This window comes from Mya arenaria, chromosome 5, assembly GCF_026914265.1.
Source record: "Mya arenaria isolate MELC-2E11 chromosome 5, ASM2691426v1".
Lineage (NCBI taxonomy): Eukaryota > Metazoa > Mollusca > Bivalvia > Myida > Myidae > Mya > Mya arenaria.
In genome coordinates this window covers 64,836,678-64,858,085 of record NC_069126.1, presented here as the reverse complement: position 1 = coordinate 64,858,085, position 21,408 = coordinate 64,836,678, and the positions used below count along the sequence as shown (strand labels likewise).

At 36.8% G+C, this 21,408-nt stretch overlaps 1 protein-coding gene across 1 annotated transcript; it reads right to left on the bottom strand.

Moving 5' to 3' along the window:
* Window positions 1-6,328: 6,328 nt before the first annotated feature.
* LOC128234971 (uncharacterized) lies at window positions 6,329-13,268 on the bottom strand. The gene is made up of 3 exons (XM_052949630.1): window positions 12,836-13,268; window positions 8,045-8,188; window positions 6,329-7,792 (listed from the first exon to the last, which is right to left on the bottom strand). Exons 1-3 carry the CDS (start codon window positions 12,981-12,983, stop codon window positions 7,620-7,622), a joined length of 465 nt encoding a protein of 154 aa, XP_052805590.1. The 5' UTR covers window positions 12,984-13,268; the 3' UTR covers window positions 6,329-7,619.
* Between the last annotated feature and the right edge of the window lie 8,140 nt (window positions 13,269-21,408).

Here is a 21,408-nt window from a genome sequence, read left to right as displayed (position 1 = left end):
AAATCGTCTTGTGAAAAAATGAACGAATCCAATGCTAAGAAATTGCAATCGATATCCGACGCAGTGAAACAACTAAATCAAACATTAAAATCGCAGAGAAAACCAGTTTCTACAAAAATAACATCACAGAAAACAGCTTTTGAAAACGATGTGAGACGGATGGAGCACAAAACAAAAACACTGGTGATTGGCGATTCAATCCTCAAATGTATGAAATTTCGGCGTCTGCATCCAAAAGTTGAACTTGACGTTAATCCAGGCAAGAAGTTATCACACATTTGCTCTAAGTTAAATGTTTCAAGCAATGAAGAGTGGCGCAGTATTATAATCTACGCCGGCGGGAATGATGCTGCTGCCAGGGCTCCACTGGATAAAATCTATGGAGATCTCAAGAAAACCGTTGAACATTTGCGCCAGTGTGAATGTAAAGTTTATGTTTGTACTGTGTGTCCACGACGGGATGCAAATGTATCTCCGATAAACGAATTGGTACAGCGTGTGTGTGCAGAGACCGGTGCTGAGGTATTGGATATATGTAGCTCCTTCGTCTACAGAAATGGCAACGTGGTCCAACATCTCTTCCATAGTGATGGTATCCACATTAATGACCAAGGTGAAACAAGGATATTTCAATGTATTAATCGCCGTGTAAATATTGCAGACACGAGGGATTCTCCAACACCGTCAATGCAAGGTGACAACATTGCCGAAAGGAGCAGTTACCAAAATTTGCGGCACGAAAAACAAACGGGCCAATTCACCGCAAACGCTAACATTAGACATCCGGTAGGACAGTTTACCAAAAAGAATCGGTACACCGGATGGTCTAGTAATGAACGACCTGAGACCGGAAGAAACGATATAACCAGAATAGATGGTTATTCTTATCCTATGCGACATCCTTATCAGAAACATCCGCAACAGAACATCGAAAGGAATCACTGTACCGGAAGCGCCTACCGAGAATATTCGGCGCGACAGCTGACGGGAAGGTATCACCCCACCGGAAGCTCCGGGCCAGAACTTCCGGCGCGACAAGACTACGGAAGGAATAATTTCACCGGAAGTTCCGGGTACGAACATCCGGCGCGACAGAATAGTGGAATGAATCACTCTCCCGGGTATCAACATCCTGGCCGAAATGACACTGGAAGAGATTTGCTCACCGGAAGCGGTAGATATGTGCAGCCAGAGCGACAGCGAACCGGAAGAAACGAGTTGACCGGAAGAACTGGCTATGGACTTGCGGAACAACGATATGAGCACGGGCAATCTCATCCATATAGACAGTCCTCTTATGAAGGTGTTATGCACGGACATAGTTACAACAAAACTAGAGACTTTTGTACGAACTGCAATATGGATAATCATGCAACAGAAGCATGTCGACGACGTTTCTATTAGGGATTTACTGACAGTCACACAATCAATTTTGCTAGCAAGAACAGGTTTGAAAATTTGCTTAATATTTGTTCAGAGTGTAATTTTTATAATTGTGCATGTGTTAGACATAATATTTCTGCTAAAAGCAACAACCTAAAATGCAACCACAAGTATAGCACTAATGAAACAATATCAAGACAAGTATTTATAAATGAACACGATGACCCTTTTCCTTTTCGTTGCAAAGGTTTACACGTTGCGTGCTTGAATATCCAACATTTATTGCCAAAGTTTGATGAAATCAAATATTATTTGATGTCATCGCGCAAAACTTTTGATATTTTTGGGTTCAGTGAAACTTTTTTGACTGACAGAATATCAGACAAAATAATAAACGTTTCTGGTTATATTTTTGAACGTAAAGATAGAAAAACTAAAAAGGGCGGTGGAATATTGGTGTACATTAGGGAAAATATACCATTTATTCGCAGAAAAGAACTTGAGTCTGAACACATTGAAGCAATGTGGATTGAAGTATCTTTTTGCAATACCAAACCATTTCTAATGTGTTTCATTTATCGACCACCTGATAGTAAGTCAGAATGGATTAATATGTTCAATAATCAGTTAAAGAATGTTGAGGACTTAAATTTAGAGTATCATATCGTCGGAGACATTAATATAAATTATAATGCCGAATGTAAGACATTTAAAATTACTGCATGGCAGGATTGTATTATGAAATACGGATTAAATCAGCTTATAGATGTTCCTACAAGAGTATCAGAGAAAACATCTTCTATTATAGATCATGTATATACGAACTCAGTGGATCGAGTATGTGAAGCATTCGTATCAAATTTAAGTATAAGTGACCACTTTCCTGTTTGTTTCACTAGAGCTGCCCGTTTACAAAAGATTTCAGAAAACACGCATCGACATCAAACATTAAAATATAGGTCGTTCAGAAACTTTAATGATATTCGCTTCTGCATTGATCTTAACAAGGTAAATATTAATGAGGTTGAACAAATTCAAGACCCTAATGAAGCCATGGAAGTTTTATATAAGCGACTGAATAAGGTGTTGTCGCACCATGCGCCACTGAAAGAAAAACGAATAAAATTTGAAACACAACCAACCTGGTTTACTGACGAAATAAGGTTGGCTATAAAAGAAAGAAATCGATTGAAAAAACGTCAACATTGGTCGGAATATAGACTTTCAAGAAATAAAGTTACTCGATTAGTACGGCAAACCAAGAAATATTATTACAATAAAGCTGTTAAAAACTGTAAAGATTCTAGGGTGTTATGGAAGAACCTCAGAGAGTTGAATGATAATAATAATGACACTACAAACAATAATAGTATAATATTACCACAATACCTTCATTCAAACGGAATAAATGTTATTGGCGATGCACAAATATTAGACGTGTTCAATAAGCATTTTACTGACATATCCGATTGTATCAGTAAGTCAGTGTTCGATGAAACACATTTTTCAAAACTTGGTACTAAATTAAATAGTTTGCTAAAGGGTCAGTGCTTTGATATATCTTACATCACCCCATTAGAGGTAAAAATGTATATTGATAAGCTTAATACGGCGAAAGCTACAGGATTAGATGGAATAGGGCCTAATATCTTTAAACAATGTGGTGATTGTATTGTTATACCACTAACGTCCATTATAAATAATAGCATACGGCTAGGAATATTCCCAGACTCATTTAAAGAGGCTAAGGTTTTGCCTATATATAAATCTTCTGGTCGCAATGATCCAAATAATTATAGACCAATTTCTATCCTTCCAACACTGTCAAAGGTGTTTGAACGGCACATGGCAGATCAAATCAAAACATTTTTAAAAAATACGAATATCATACATGAATTTCAATCTGGGTTTCGAGAAAATCATTCTTGTCACACAGCGTCGATAAGAATAATTGATGATTGGATTGATGGAATTGACAATGGAAACTATGTAGGTGCTCTCTTCCTTGATTTACGAAAGGCTTTTGATCTAGTAGATCACCAAATACTTTTACATAAATTGAAATTATACAATTTTAGTGATAATACCGTTCAACTGATAACTTCGTATTTGAAAGATAGACACCAAATTGTAAAGTTTGGGGGTTTCAAATCTTCACGAAGATGTATAAGGTCTGGAGTTCCTCAAGGATCCATTCTTGGACCTATTCTTTTTCTTATATATATTAATGACATTACCTTTGAAATAGAAAATTCCTTGATTGACTTATATGCTGATGATACTACACTATATGCAAAAAGTTCAAATACGCAGGAAATTGAACGTACGTTGCAAATAAATTTAGATATAATATCGGAGTGGTGCAAAATAAACAACATGGCAATACATCCATTGAAAACGAATTGCATGTTGCTGGGTTCAAATGCAAAGTTAAGAAATGCATGTGCACTCAAATTATTCGTAGACAATGTACTCAGTCTTATTGAAAATGTAACTTCGAAGAAATTGCTTGGAATTGTTATTGATTCATCATTGTCATGGAACCTGCAAGTTGACTTTGTCTGCAAGAAAGTAACTGCAAAGATAGCTCTTTTAAAAAGACTTAATTACTTTTTAACGGATCAAATGAGACATTTGTTTTATAAATCGTATATACTTCCTATGTTTGACTATTGTTGTAGTGTTTGGGGGAAAAGCAAGCAAACGCATACGAAACGAATAACCACGCTTCAAAAAAGAGCTGCTAAAATTATTCTCTTTAAGCCTATTAGAACGCCATCGCATGAATTATTCAAACAATTAGAATGTCTTCAATTTGAATACCGTTGCAAATATCAAACGGCTGTTATGGTATATAAATCTATTAACAATCTTACACCGAGTTATATAAGAGACATTATAAAGTTATCAAACAATACAAGATATGGATTACGATCTTCTACGCGACAAGACATTGCCCACATTCGACATAAAACTCAATACAAGAAACACTCGTTTGCATGCTACAGCGGGACAGTTTGGAACTCTTTACCAGAACGAATACGTAAATCGAACACGGAAAATACATTTAAAGCCTGCTGCAAGAAGTTCTTTTTACATCATCAATTGCAAAAACCGTTGTAAGAATTGTACGCATAATTCCATGACTATTGTTTTTACATTATATATATCTCGATTAAGGTGTTAAATACATGTGTGACTGTCCTACTTACTCAGTTAATAAATTTTAATGATACGATTTGTTAACCTTTAGGTACAAATTGATGTATTGTTCGGCATTGATCTTATAATTAATGTATTATATTCATGTTTCTTTATGTTTTCGTATAACATTTTAATACGTACCCTTTTGAAATAACATAAATTTATGCTTGCGTTTTCATTCTAAGCATGTATGTGTGTGTGTGTGTGTGTGTGTGTGTGTATGTTCTTTCAGAAGGCCACATTGTAAATAAGTCGTGTGTTATGTTTGTTTATAATATGATGTCTATGTCTTAATGTGTTACCTTCTTTAAATAAAGTTATTATTATTATTATTATTATTATTATTATTATTATTATTATTATTATTATTATAAGCTAGTCATTATTTTCCTTCTGCCTGATTTCACTTCATGATAAACAAACGAATAGTTGACTAATGACAATAAAGGAGAAAGTAAACAAAAATTGAGACATAATATTTTATAGTTTATTTTCATAAGGGGGAACAACTGAACTTAGTATAAGTGTCAATTTTAGGACAGATTGTTGGCCTTAGTACGCTATGCAGTGTTTTTGAATCAAGACTTGTCCTAGTTGTTTTCTCATGTTTAATGTATTCGCACGTCGTCACAGTTTAAAGTTGCCATGTGGTTACATTACGCCGACGAAAATGTAAGAAATACCTATGACATATTTAAAAACAATATCAATATTATAATTGTGAGTTCATCCAATTGCATACACATGTCAAAATGATGAATTAACGATGTAATGGTATAGCTAAACGACCATTAAAACACCATTGTTCTAATAAACCGAGTTCAGTATGGTAATTTATAAAATGCTAGAAATGGCAATGACGTTCAGAAATTAATGAAAACACAACGCGTAACCACTCTCTCCTCAAGGTGATATTTGAATGCATGGTATTTGTGTTCAATATAGTATTTATGCATTTTTTATTATTTTATGTAAACTAATATATGTATACATTAATGAACTTATGTATACCATGTGCGATCATATGTATAATACCTTCAAGCATTTGTTATAAACTATTCTCATAATTTATTCTCATATGCACATATTTTCGTCTGATGATGACATATTAGCTATACAGCTTTTTTCGCATCATTTAACTGAGAAAAACTTTGAGATACATTTTATAGTACTAAATATATAGATCCAGTTCGACGTTCACCGATCCTGGTTGTCTTCAATTAAATCTGGGCTGATCCATCTTTCTTTACTAATGTAGAATGCTTCACAGGTACTTGAATGAATGAATGAATGATGCAGATCCCGAAAGCTGCCCATGGCTTTTTAAACTAGTTGCATGTGGCATCAGCTTGTAATGCTTGTACAAGATTGAAACTCAAACCGACAAAATGTTTTTGTTTTTTTTAAAGGTGCACTCTTACTCTCAAATAGAATTACCACAATTAATACAAGTGTTTTAATACAAAATAGTATGAATAATGAACCAATGGTTTTCATGAGGGATACAACTAGTAAATACACGGTCATAATCTTGTTATTAGTAATTAATATGTTCCAATAGTGCTGTCAGTAAGTAGTTTGAGGTTTAAATTTATGTTTGTTATATATTGGTTTGTTTTTATGTTGAATAAGAGTGTCACTTTAAATAGTGTGGGTTTATTTGTCCTTTAATCCTAATTTTGCACGGTGGTGATTCCTTCAAGATGATGGCAAGGACAGACAAGGAATGTGCAAACAAATGTTGTTGTTTTAAATTTATTAAAATAATAATTTCTAAAATATGTATACAAGTCATATAAACATATATTCATATATACTATTAGCAATTTTAAAGCATTATGTTCATGAAAAAAGCGTTTGAATACTGGTGAAACTTGCGCCCATAAGCACAAAGCATGACGTTTTTGATACATATACACAATATAAAACAATATTTTATTTAAAGATACGAACTTTGAATTCGGATCACCGGCTATAAAGGTTCAATAGTGAAAATAATGTAAAGACGACTGGACGAGATTCATACAGATCTAATTAATTAAAATTAGTGAAATACCTAAAGAGAAAAAAGTATGTTATAGCAATAATTAATTAAATTTATTAAAGATTACATGTTAAAGACATAAGATGCGTCATGATGTAAGGCTTTCAACTTGGCATACAGTAGTAGTTGAAGAAGAATCAGAGCGTACAAAATAAGATAAAAACATCTCTATGCATCAATATGTTCAATACATTGCTCAAATATAGGTACATATATCTGAAAGTGGTCATCACTCCTTACTTTAAATACATGTCATTGTTTGCATGGCGTCAGGAATCATCAACAATAATTCTGCATTCTTTTTAATTATAAAAATGGACATGTATCTTGTCGCTGAGTAGTTGGTTTATCAGTTTTCATGATTTTTTTCCATTGCTATCCCCGATGAGGCTTATTCTTTTATTTTTGCAATTGTTTATAAATGTTGGGACAAGTGTGACGTTATGTAACCATCAAATAGTTGACACCCCAGTTAACTGTATCACTGGCCCTAACCATAACCCTTACCCTAACCCTTAGGTGGTACCTAAACATTTAAGGGTTGATCGCATTTTTTGTGCGTTTATGCTGTATGAACGCAGTGGGGAACGCAAGCAAATTTCATGACAACATACGTTTGTATAAAAGAATAGCTGATTTTTTGTTACGTCTTATATCATTGGTTAAATGACGCCGCGCTAATCCGATCGAAGTGTAATATTGAAACAAACAATGACGTCATAATTCCTTGTGTGTTATACAATAAAAACGTCAAGTTTCATCTTTACAAAGTACTAGGCGAATGTGAAAATTTGTAAATGAAGATATTTCGACGCATGTGTGGCCAACCTGTAATGTTTTGTACGCGGTTGTATCTCGTTTAGTGTATGATACTAAGTTTTTTAATAGGGTTATTCATGTAGTTTCAGTTATATTTTGTGTTTGAAGTAAGGGGTGAGTGATCACCTTTGACAGATACGTTCACCTTTTTGTTAATATGACAAGCTATCTAACTGGGGGCAGAACTTCCTCTGGACAGAATAAACATGAAGGCGAAAAGCCCGGCTACACCCCAAGCAAGGAGCCATCCAATCACACACAGTGCGAATCCGGCACCGTAGTCATAGGGCAAATATGATGTCTCGTCAGCGAATATAGCGAAGCCAATCATCATGAACAGGCCTGTCGAAATAATAGCAAATAAAACATGAAAATAACAGTTTACATGGATCGCTTTTTCAAATACAATCGAAAGGTGTAATGAAAAACAACAGGGCTTTTTAAAGATATATTTCAAATGAGAATGCAAAATGCTTAGCAGCTACATTTATCAAGACTAAGCTTGATTATAGCACTGACTACAGGTTTGGTTTTCTGGTTAAACATTCTCCATAAAGATAAAAAAAAAAAAAAAAAAAAAAAAAAACCTTGTACCTGCAATGCCTGACAGGCCGATGGAAATGAAGAGGAACATTTTGTCATCCTTTTTGACGAAGACGTACAGTATGGCTGTCACGAGGGCCCCTATCATACAGAACAGCCCCAGAAACACCATGGCTCGGGTGGCATGCAGCCAGTCTGTAAATGGTTAAACACGTAATGATAATGATAGAACTATACCTATATTGTTTAGCTGTGTTTTTTAAGTCGAAACTACTTTAGAATTAAGATAAGCAGTACTTTATTACTTATATGTGTTAAGTATTCACTTTGATATACTAGTAGATAACAATTTGTCTACATCGAGTTATGAATGTATAATATAGTTCACTTTATACATAAACAATTGCTCTGTAACATCTTAAAGCGTTTCGTCAACAATACATATGTGGATTGGGAAAGCCAAATAGTAAAACGCATGAACACGTGTGTTATATTTGTTTGGAAGAAGGGTAAAATCATTATTTGATGCATGTTTGGATTTCAGGGGGTGAGCATAGTTCACTAGCAAACATTTTTTTCAGCGTCTCTTGAAAAAATGTTTCCATCCAAACGCAAATGTCAAGGGATTAATTTCTTTTTAAACATGACATTGAAAGTATGGTGAACCCCCAGTCAACTCCTATTTTGCTGACTGATCGATGACGTTAACCTCTGCATTTATGATTACAAGTGTTTCAATATGTTTATGGATGTATGTCATTGTTGCAATGTGATGTTCTTTTCGTGTTTGTATATGCGTGCGTGCATGCGTGCGTGTCTGTGTATGCGTGCGTGAGTGCGCGCGAGTGTGTGTGTGTGTGTGTGTGTGTGTGTGCGCGCGCGTGCGTGCGTGCGTGTGTTTGTGCGTGCGTGCGTGTGTCTGTGTGTACGTGCGTGTGTGCGTGTGTTTGTACGTGCTTACGTGCGCGTGTATGTGTTTATCTTTGTGCCACTTAACATGGTCGTTGTTAATGCCTAGCTACTGCCGCATTTCATGACAAAAAAGCACTGTACGTACATGGCACGATACACAAAGGATGAGCACTATGATATCTGGATATTTTGTGTAATTCGTTTATCCAGTTGTATGTGTCTGACGTTGAACATTTACGGGCCTTCCACAGTGCAAAAGTGAGTGCGGAAGGCCAAAGATTAAAAATTTTCAAGGTTCATGTATCATTTAGTTTTGAGGAACAATCTTTAATGGAGAAAAACAGACATCCTTTGCGACATGTTTTATGGTAATATTGAGTTCACCAAATTTTACAAAATATTAAAGAAGATTGTCTCAGATTTTTTCGGAAAAGTCTGTCGACAATATTACAATGTTTTTGTGTCAAATGACTCAGACTACCTCATCAACAACGTATTGTGAGTTCTTGGTGATATCTTAAGCAAAAAATATATTCAATAAAATAATGAAAAATAGTGGATTACATTTATTTCCTGGTTACAAAAATGTCCTTCTTAAAGCTGCACTCTCACAGATTGAACGTTTTGACAACTTTTTTTATTTTTTGTCTTGGAACGAGCCAATTTTTGCGAAAATCTATGGAAATCAGTTGAATAAGAGACTGCTGACAAAAATAATATCGCAGAATTTTATACTTAAGTTCAAAAATTGATTTTTTTTTTTGCATTTTTCTTAAACGGTTTCAGCCATAAAACATTAATTTTCGAACGGAAATATGAAAGTCTGCGATATGATTTTTAGTCAGCAATCTTATATCATTGGTTTGCAGATATTTACACAAAAAATGCTCTTTCATAGACAAAATAAAAAAAGTTGTAAAAATGGTAAATCAGTGAGAGCGCTGCTGTTGTTGACTTGCTTGAACACACTATTTTGACTTAAAAACATATTTAATAAATCTGATGAAATCTTCCTTCGTAGAATTCGCTTCTAATTACAGCTACATAGCTGTAATTGATATATTTAATATGTTTGCTAAATATTAAACCTTAAAACTAAACAACGACTTTTGCGCTGTGGAATGCCCTAAACATGTGCGGAACATAAATTAAATGTTTATACGAAAAACGACTGACCGTATTTAAAAAAAAAACAGCGATCGAGCTTATTTTATTTGGGGTAGAAGCGTAAAATCTCAAACTCGAGAAAAACATGTCGGCCGAAATGTAACTTTTTCAAAAACCTGGCCGAAAGGTAAACAGTTTCGACTCTGCTATCGTATGATGCATTTAAAAATATATTTTAATACGAACTTCCTCATTCATACAGGTTTGTGAAAGACTTCTTAAGTATTTCATTATGTATGCCTTATAAAAACATAGCTAATGAATTGACGCGTGGTATACTAATCTAACTAAGCTTTTTAACGTATACGTATAAAGCAATTTTGCATAAAACACATAAAATACAAAGTATTGCAAGCTGTCAACATCGATGGTTTTTATCAGGGCATTATCATATACCTCTTTTTCACGGTCCACGATCAACTTACACGCCAGTATAAAAAGTGTTTATCCCCATTTAACCACATCCCTCGTATATAGCATGTTCTTCAGTCAAGGCATTATGAGTTTACTCAGGGACTAAATTAAATTAAACATTTGCTCACGATTCATAACAGACAATTATCATCCTTTAAGCTTATTATGAGTTATTGTTTAATGCGGGTTTATATGCAAAATGTGTAATAATAACTAATAAATATTAACCTTAAAGCTGCACTCTCACAGATATACCGTCTTTACACCTTTTTTATTTTTATCAAAGAATGAGCATTTTTTGCGTAAATATCTGCAAACCAGTGATAAAAGACTGCTGACAAAATATCAGATCACAGATATTCATATTTCCGTTTAAAAATCAATGTTTTATGGCTTAAAGCGTTTATAACGGTTTCAGAAAAGTGCATAAAACATCAATTTTGAATTTAAGTAAAATATATGCGATCCATATTTTTTGTCAACAGTCTTAAATGACTGGTTTCCATGCACTTTCGCATAAATTGGCTCGTTCAATGACAAAAAATAAAAACGTTGTCAAAATAGCCAATCTGTGAGAGTGCAGCTTAAAAGATGTTGAGTGTGTATATTCCAACGTTTTGCTACAATGTTGTATTTAGCGTATTGCTGCTGAGGAAAATGACTAGCAGTTATATGTTGAAATTAGTTAGACAAACATCGTTATCAGACAACGAATACACATAATATACATTTAAAGTGACCTTTTTCAATAAACGTTTGTAAATGCAAAATGGTCATAAAGATACAGACACGTAAAGGCATTCCGATGGCAAACGTTAGGGCAGAGTAACGGTTCTCGTATCAAATCGACTCTGGTATAAGACGTTCGGTTGATATATCGTATCGAACGTTCGCGTATCGATCAATATGTTGATCAAATAAAAGCTTGAACAACTTTTGTTTTATTTATTTATTTTGTATCATTTTCATCAATCATATAGTACGGTAGTGTTGGCGGTTTCGTCAGCCAACAGGTTCGTGTATATAAAAATTATAAATGAAAGTTTATAGTGTTCGTCAACTTCAGAACTTAATACAAAACAGTCTTGAAAATACAACACTATTGCATCTAAAAAATCAACAGCAACCGTTTTTCGAACTTTTAATCCTTAGGCCTAAAAAAATATGTCTGTTTCGGGTAACCCGACCCTTCCTATAAAAATGCGCCGACCCTAACTATATATTCCGTTTCTGAGCAAAAAAAGATACTCGTTAGCGAATAGAGAGTTACGAAGGGCGGATAAATGAAGATTTTAATCAGAATTATTGTTTATATGATAAAAACAAAGTCAGGCAATGACAGTAATGTAGGAAAGACTGCCATGTGCAAGAAAACATTCTGAACTTACGACAGATTTTGAAAAAAAAAAAATCCCTACCTACCCTACCTAGAAATTTTGGGAAGGTTACCCTAAACAAACAATTATTTTTTTGGCCTTATTCATCGGTTAAAATTCATTAACAAAATAAGTCCAACTTAACCTAAAATGGTGTGTATTAAATTATTAAAAGTTGTGACAAACAATATAACTAAGTCAATACAGTCATTTTGCGATTACTCTAGATTTTAATATCAATTAAGTAGGATAAGAATGTTGAATTTGTATCGCTTGACTTGATTTCTAGATCGTACAGCTCACTTCTTCAAGTTGCAATGACATGGGATCTCACCGCGTCCGGTTGAAATAAATTGAATGTACGCATCGACACGGCCTTTACCTCTAACAATATCATTCAAATACAATCGTTACAACTCGGCCATCTCCGGCAAGCTTCGAGATAGGCTCTGTTGGATACTAGATGATCTAAATCGAATCAATTGCCCTGAATGGCTCTGATGTGACCATATGTTCAATTTTTGTTCACCTGTGTTGCCTTATATCACACAATGCAAATAAAAAGTTCAAACTGTTGATAACACATTATGTTATCATCATTTATTACAAATTTTAACCCTAGAAAAAATATCGCATGATATATCAGATATCTTTTATCGATACAAATATCGAATCGATCATTTCATTTGATACTCAGCACTAGCAAACGTACTGACATCAAGAGACACATAAGTCAGCAAATACGTATGTTTTTGAATATATGGAAGCGATGAAAGAAAACGTCAAAAGAGAGGTCTCAAAGTTGTACATTTCCCAAGGCAAAGAAGGAATCTCAAGGTTTAGTCACACTACAAGCATATAATTGAAACCACACGGACAAATCCTGCAGCCAAATGCCTACTGTAATATTGTTTAATAATATAGAACAAAATGAGACAAGCATAAGGACGACTTGGTTCAAATCTATTCTCACCTGGAGTCCCTGTCCAGCCTTTCCAAAGTCCTACATCGAGAAATACTTCATCTATCCAGCTGTCAAGAGCGAGTGCTAGAACGCAAAATAGCACATTTAATCCAGCTAATCCAACGCCAACAAAACCAAGAATCTGCTTTAAATCCATGTTTGCTCCTTTTCAATCCGTTGTATTTTTAACAATCCACGAAATTATCTGTGCGATGTTAAGCAAAATATGTTGACTTGTCTAAGATGTTACTCTTTCGATATACTCATAAATTCCTTTCCGACGAGTGTTAAAGGTGTATAATTTGATCAAAATCTTTGTACCAGTATTCTACACTAGTTACGCGAGTTCAAACAATGCTTGAGGAAGTTGGGAAAATATAAGTCGCACTTTATTACAAGTCTAAACTACAAATGACAGGATGTTAATATCTGGAAGGCAAGCAACCGGGACGGAATGACAATATGTGAGCTGTGTCAGCTTAGCAATGGAGTTTCCTCTAATAACGCTCTAAATTTGCTACCATGAACTTTGACCTCTTTTTATGCAGTAGTGTTGTTGTTTATAATGGTATGTGGCGTTTGTGTGTTTTACACCGAATTTTACAGAAAAAAACAAAACACATGATAGTATATGATCACATCAGAAATTAGGTGTAAAATAACTAATATTTTGATTATGCAATATGGGTAGATTAGATTATTTTATGTCTCAAGTTATAAAACGGTATCTGTTGTATTAATTTGGTTTAGCAATGTGTGTGTGTGTGTGTGTGTGTGTGTGTGTGTGTGCGTGCGTGCGTGCGCGTGCGTGCGTGCGTGCGTGCGTGCGTGCGTGCGTGCGTGCGTGTGTGTGTGCGCGCGTGCGCGTGCGCGTGCGTGCGTGCGTGCGTGCGTGCGTGCGTGCGTGCGTGCGTGTGTGTGCGTGCGTGCGTGTGTGCGCGCGCGCCTGCGTAAGTGTGTGTGTGATTGTTCGTGTTCAGCTGGCTAATCAAATTCAGGTTAATGGCCGTTTAGCATTTAAGCAATTTTTAAGCAGGGAGGAATTAAGCATTTTATTACATAACTATTAATAAAAATGAAAGTATTTTTATATTTATTTTAAACATCGACGTCTATATTTGTTTATTAAATCGTATCTCAAATCAAGTTGAAACGTTGTTTTTGTAATACTATTTGAAAGAAATGAAATGCTGTTAAGATTTCTTGTACGTCTGAATATCACCCTTTAACATGGCCAAAGTTCAATGCTGACCCTTGCTGCGATCCATAGCTTCAAAAGAATGTGATTCATAATTTCACGGTATTGATAACATAGTGAGCGTATTTTATGTCAACGTTTATGACTTTGGGTTGAGGGTGTAGGTAAGATACTAACCTATATACATGTGTTTATACTTTGTTTCAGCGTCCACTGTAGGCTGCAGAAGTTAACTTCAAACTTTAAATTGTTGTCACGCTCTAAATATGTTACTTTTGTAAAAAGCGAAACGTCAAATAAACGCCCAAAGCAGCGAGTTTTACATGCAACAATAAACACGCTTTGAAATTTGTTTATTGCAAACCAGCGTAATGAAATGAGCGTACCAGTGAAATATGATTTGTACCTATTACATTAGCATCAGTTAAAGATACACTCTTACTACCAAATAAGATTTACTACAATTACTACAATTGTATTGATATACCAAAAAGGATGAATAAATTTTGAAAACATCGGTACTTATGCACCAGTCAATTTTAACCACGCCCCCCCCCAGGTCCGGGGAATAGCGGGGAATTTGACTTCCGGTCCAGCCAACCCCGGGTAAAATCTTCCGCCCTGCGAGGACAAACTGATGGTCAAATCCCCGCCAAATGCCCCCGCACCACAGGGAGCCTAGGTAAGGCAAATTCCCCGCTATATTTTGCGCGAAGACAAAATTGCCGCATTCACCCGGCACTGCGGGGCCACCTGAAAGGTAAAAACACGGCCCATTTCCCCGGCTATCCCCGGTATACCCCCGGACCTGGGGGCCGTGGTTACAATTGACTTGTGCATTATGAAGGATATCGAGTTCAATATGTTAATAATGCGCAGAAAACAACGGTTTTTCCACCTTATGAACCGATAGTAGATCAGTGTAAATCTTTTAGCATTCACAAATCATTTAATATGTTTGCGTTTTCAGCTATTAAATAAAACACGGATACAAACTTGTTATAAGCAGTTAATATCTTCCATAAATGTATAAGTTAGTAAGAAGTTATAGTTTTAAAACTTGTATTTGTTTGCTTTTTTCTTCAAAAATATTCATTACAAGGAGAAATGTAATAATATTTGATAGATTCTCGCTCACGTTGATACATGTATACGATGTGTTTTCCTTTTAACTCAAGTGCGCAGTATTGGAACTTAAAGAAAATGTACTTTTAAAATTCATAGTTTTAGTTATTATACAGTTATTAAAAAGTATGTTTTAACTCGTTAAAACAAAATGTCCCAAAGCTTCCCATTTTTCGAGAGCGCTGAAAGAAATATAACATAATTTGATATATGTGGACCGATTTCAGTACATTGTTGTCACCACGTTGATGGTCAAAGATGCTGTAAGTGTAAGAGACGGGAGATGCAAACTTAGTCCGCCGGGTTAGCTCAATCGGTAGAGCGTTGGACTGTGAATCGGACAACCCGGGTTCGTTTCCTGGGCGGAGCAGGTCACTTCTGTTGTGATTGGTTATAAAATCCTTTCTACGACCATTCGCACTGTACCACTGCCCCTGGCATGTACAATGTTGTCAGTTCCTTGCAGAGGTGAAGGCACCTAGTATAGGATAGGTGTGCGGTGGTTGAACTGTCACTCTGGGTCCCTCCAATGTGCTAACGCAATGGCGACTCATCAAAATACATTTATTTATGAATATGAACTTTTCAAAATTAAAAGTGCATTTTTTTCATCATTAGATTATACTCATTTGTTTAAGTTCGATTGAGACGACCTGTATAAGGTTATAGATTCATGTTCAGGTCTGTTTCCTGGATAAAAACAGAACTGTGATGGTCCATTTTGCGGGGGTGGGGGGGACATGAGAATGTACGCATGGATGAACTCGAACCAACGACCACTTGGGTCAGAGGCGTGCACCTACACCACGTTTACGTGTTGTCCGGCCCGTCTATAGCATCGTTAATGTTTTGTTTAAAAAGTGAATAGTCACGTCACAGACGTCACAGTTATTATGCTTTGTTCAAGTTCTCCTTTTATATATCACCATTTTGACTACACAGAAACTGACATGTTTTCTCAATAAACCCATTGTAAATTTATTTACAAACGACTCCTTTATCAGCGTTTCTTTTGACATTACAATGATTAATTGTGGAAAATGCAAATGAATTTATATAATGTGTATTTTGTATAATGCCTTGTGCTGAACCTAGTCAAGGCTCTTTACCAACTTAAGTTACTCGCGTGCTTGCATGTTTACGCAAATGTTTTCTGTTTGGCGTGTACCATTTACGTGCATATTCACTATACTAGGATCACTGTCTGTATAGTCAGTTGATTTACTCAACGATGGATCAAATATTTGAACTGGGAGAAAAAATAGATAATGGTCCTGCATGTTTACATTATGTCGACAATTTAGGACGTGGGGATTTATTTATCAAAGATAAACAACATTTATGTATACGAAGAGCAGTAAAAATGGTAATAATTGTATAACGTAGCTATGCATTGATAGATAACAATGTAATAACTTAAGATTAAAATGCCCAACAATTTCGAATTTCATTAATTTCTTTTAAAAATCAATATGATAGCAAGTGCTGTTTATTTTTTATTTTCTTCTCTTTGAAAAAAAACGCACTTGCATTAGCATGTAGGTTATGTTTCTTAACATGATTTAAGAATTTTAAATATGGACGGGGCAGCTGGGAAACCAGTTTACTTGTTCAGGCTGAAAGGGTTGTAGCGTCATAAACGGTTGGTAAACGGTCTTCAGCCTGAACGGCTTGTAGCGTCAAGAAAGGCTGGTTGACGGTGTTCAGCCTGAACGGCTTGTAGCGTCAAGAACGGCTGGTAAACGGTCTTCAGCCTAAACGGCTTGTAGCGTCAAGAAAGGCTGGTTGACGGTGTTCAGGCTGGACGGCTTGTAGCGTCAAGAAAGGCTGGTTGACGGTGTTCAGGCTAGACGGCTTGTAGCGCCAAGAAAGACTGGTTGACGGTGTTCATGCCGGACGGCTTGTAGCGTCAAGGAAGGCTGGTTGACGGTGTTCAGGCTGGACGGCTTGAAGCGTCAAGAAAGGCTGGTTGACGGTGTTCAGCATGAAAGATTTGTAGCGTCAAGGAAGGCTGTTTGACGGTGTTCAGACTGAAAGGCTTGTAGCGTCAAGAAAAGCTGGTTGACTGTGTTCAGACTGAAAGCTTGTAGCGTCAAGGAAGGCTGGTTGACGGTGTTCAGACTGAAAGGCTTGTAGCGTCAAGGAAGGCTGGTTGACTGTATTCAGACTGAAAGCTTGTAGCGTCAAGGAAGGCTGGTTGACGGTGTTCAGACTGAAAGTCTTGTAGCGTCAAGGAAGGCTGGTTGACGGTGTTCAGACTGAAAGGCTTGTAGCGTCAAGAACGGCTGGTTGACGGTGTTCAGACTGAAAGGCTTGTAGCGTCAAGGAAGGCTGGTTGACAGTGTTCAGGCTGAAAGGCTTGTAGCGTCAAGAACGGCTGGTTAACAGTGTTCAGACTGAAAGGCTTGTAGCGTCAAGAAAGGCTGGCAAACGGTGTTCAGACTGAAAGGCTTGTAGCGTCAAGGAAGGCTGGCAAACGGTGTTCAGACTGAAAGGCTTGTAGCGTCAAGAAAAGCTGGCAAACGGTGTTCATACTGAAAGGCGTGTAGCGTCAAGAACGGCTGGTTAACAGTGTTCAGGCTGAAAGGCTTGTAGCGTCAAGAACGGCTTGAAGCGTCAAGTACGGCTTGAAGCGTCAAAAACGGCTGGTTATCAGTGTTCAGACTAAAATGCTTGTAGCATCAAGAAGGCAAGTTATCAGTGTTCAGGCTGAAAGGGATGTAGCGTCAAGAACGGCTGGTTATCAGTGTTCAGGCTGAAAGGCTTGTAGCGTCAAGAACGGCTGGTTAATGGTGTTCAGACTGAAAGGCTTGTAGCGTCAAGAAAGGCTGGTTGACGGTGTTCAGACTGAAAGGCTTGTAGCATCAAGAAAGGCTGGTTGACGGTGTTCAGACTGAAAGGCGTGTAGCGTCAAGAAAGGCTGGTTGGCGGTGTTCAGACTGAAAGGCTTGTAGCGTCAAGGAAGGCTGGTTGACGGTGTTCAGACTGAAAGACTTGTAGCGTCAAGGAAAGCTGGTTGACCGGGTTCAGACTGAAAGGCGTGTAGCGTCAAGGAAGGCTGGTTGACGGTGTTCAGACTGTAAGGCTTGTAGCGTCAAGGAAGGCTGGTTGACGGTGTTCAGACTGAAAGGCGTGTAGCGTCAAGGAAGGCTTGTAGCGTCAAGGAAGGCTGGTTGACGGTGTTCAGACTGAAAGGCGTGTAGCGTCAAGGAAGGCTGGTTGACGGTGTTCAGACTGAAAGGCTTGTAGCGTCAGGAACGGCTTGTAGCGTCAAGGAAGGCTGGTTGACGGTGTTCAGACTGAAAGGCGTGTAGCGTCAAGGAAGGCTGGTTGACGGTGTTCAGACTGAAAGGCTTGTAGCGTCAGGAACGGCTTGTAGCGTCAAGGAAGGCTGGTTGACGGTGTTCAGATTGAAAGGCGTGTAGCGTCAAGGAAGGCTGGTTGACGGTGTTCAGACTGAAAGGCATATAGCGTCAAGGAAGGCTGGTTGACGGTGTTCAGACTGAAAGGCTTGTAGCGTCAAGAAAGGCTGATTGATGGTGTCCAGGCTGGACTGCGTGTACCGTCAAGGACGGCTGGTTGACGGTGTTCAGACTGAAAGGCTTGTAGCGTCAAGAACGGCTTGTAGCGTCAAGGAAGGCTGGTTGATGGTGTCTAGGCTGGACTGCGTGTACCGTCAAGGACGGCTGGTTGACGGTGTTCATGCTGAACGGCTTGAATCGTCATGGACAGCCCATGGGGCCAACTTCACCCAGATATATCTACTTTTAAGGGTCAATCGATGCATAGGGGGATACAAAAGCGCTTTTAAGTCCTTATGCACATAATAAAATTCTCATTTATTTGTTATCATTTGTACTGGTCAATAATTTATTTAAAATAACAAGGTCATCCCTAAATGTTAGTAAAACAGTGCCCCTATGTCTTTCTCTTAATTATAAATGAATCAAATTTCGAGTTCTTATTCATATGACACAAACTCCTCATCAGAGTAAATGCGATATTGTACAATGCCTGAGAGTGATTTCCGCATTTACACCCATATCGGAACGGAACCAAGTAGAATAGGCGTCACCGTTTAATAACTACCGTGCGTTATCCACGTAAACCACATACGCTATCCATCAAAACATGGCACAGTCCCATCAACAGCAAACTCGGGCCGTGAGTGCCTTCTCAATTACCTACAAGCTACATTTTTGTACAAGGTATAGGCTACATGTTTGAAGTATTTTAAATACTGTCAAAACATTGTAGTTTTATAATATTATTTTGTATAGTGCCTTGTGTCCTGTTCTGGTGATAGTTTATCATCTTCCATGAACAGCCCTACTGTTATTCCAAATGCATTATTATTATCATAAAGTTGACACTTGTATTTGATATTTCATGATCATCAGCAAAAATGTTTAAGGCTGCATTTCGATTTCACTTTATCATAATGAAATAAAAAATAAACCACTGAACGCTAAAGCTATCTGATATATTCAATTATATGCGCATAAACTTCGTTGTAAAGAGGTATACTTTTGTATATGTAGTCAAAATTGTACTCTTTGAAGCAAAACACATTATAACATAATGATGCAACGTTATTATATAATGGTAAAACGTAATTATATGAAGGTATAACGTAATTATATGAAGTTAAAACGTCATTATTTTAAGTTAAGATAGCTAAAAGGCAATTATATAAAGGTAAAACCTATTTTTTTAAGTCAAAACATTATCATATAAAATCAAAACAGCATTATATAAAGCTAAACAATAACCATGTTAAGTTATAAAAAAAATCCTGTCCATATGTTGACATAAAAACCATTAACATGGGCGGCCCATGATTCTATGTTAGAGGGGGCTTATCTTAAGGGCATAACCTTTTGACCTGCGGCCTTCCATCTGAACCGAAATTTAATAAAGTGCTTGGAGGAGGGCTTGGGGGTATTCCCCCACGAAAATATTTAACAATTTATAGTTCTTCTCTCCTTTATTGAAATAAAAAATAAACTTAGGGGTTTGTGGGGGTGGGGGCTTGTGAGATTAACAAGACGGCGCTTGATATCGACAAGGACGTGATACCATGTGATTGACAATACAGTTGATATAGCTGAGATGGCGGAGATCTGTTTTTCTTTGTCATGGGATATAACCGCGTAAGATATTGAAATGATAGTATATCGATTAGACATTTGTGTTGTTGTTTATTCAACAAAAAGCGATAACTGCTTGTTGCATGATAAGACGGAAACACTTGTTACCATGTTCCAATCAAATCATTTTAATTGTGCAAACTAACCAAAAGATAACCTGTGGACAACATAACCAAGTTTAATACAAATGGGTGCAGTTTGATATAATAACATGTCACTTAGACATAATTACACGTCAGTAAGACATTCTAACATGTCGGTCGACCATAATAACATGTCATTAAGACATAATCACATGTCGGTTAGACATATGACATGCTAGTTAGACAATATAATATGTCAGTCTGACATAATAACATGTCAGTTAGCAGGGGCGTAGCTAGCCCTCTTTTCATGTAGCTTCATAATTTTGCTAGGGGTTTCGGGGGCATGTCTTCACAGAAAACTTTGAAGTGCATGCAGAAATCTGGTGCATTCCTGGGCGTTCTGATGCGCTTTATAAACTAACTTTGAGTGATAAATCTTAACCTTCTTACTAAATAATGCCGCTAAAGAGATTTTTAGATTCGATTTTATTTTTTGTGAACATAATTGAAAAGGAAGATTACAGCCTTATCTGCACCCAGAATGGGCCGGACTCCGGCATACCAAAGGCATTTGGTGACAACCCCATCAATACCACCCACGTCAGCTGACTACTCGTCAATAAGTAATAGAGCGCTGGTATGTTTATAAAAGCGACCGCTTTGTAAGATTGATCACATTTTTACAGGCCTCATAAAATCAACATTTTATCATCGAACCTTTTACAAGCCTTTTGAAGAAGATCTACATACAAATAAAGGTTTGATAAAACCGTGAACCTTAGTCGTAAATAAGGCTCAAGTATTGTATTTGAAGCGTTCGTGGTTGTCTTCGCATTCATCGTTTGTTTTAGCAATTGATCCTATCAGGCATGAATGTTTTGTTATTCGTATTTGATATTCGTGCAGTGAGATTTTGCACAGGCTCAAATGTAATGCAGCTACTTTAAGATAGCTTATATCATTTAGCAAATTAAACCGAAATCTCCCTTATAATTTGTTGATAAATGAAAACTAGGAAGTTTT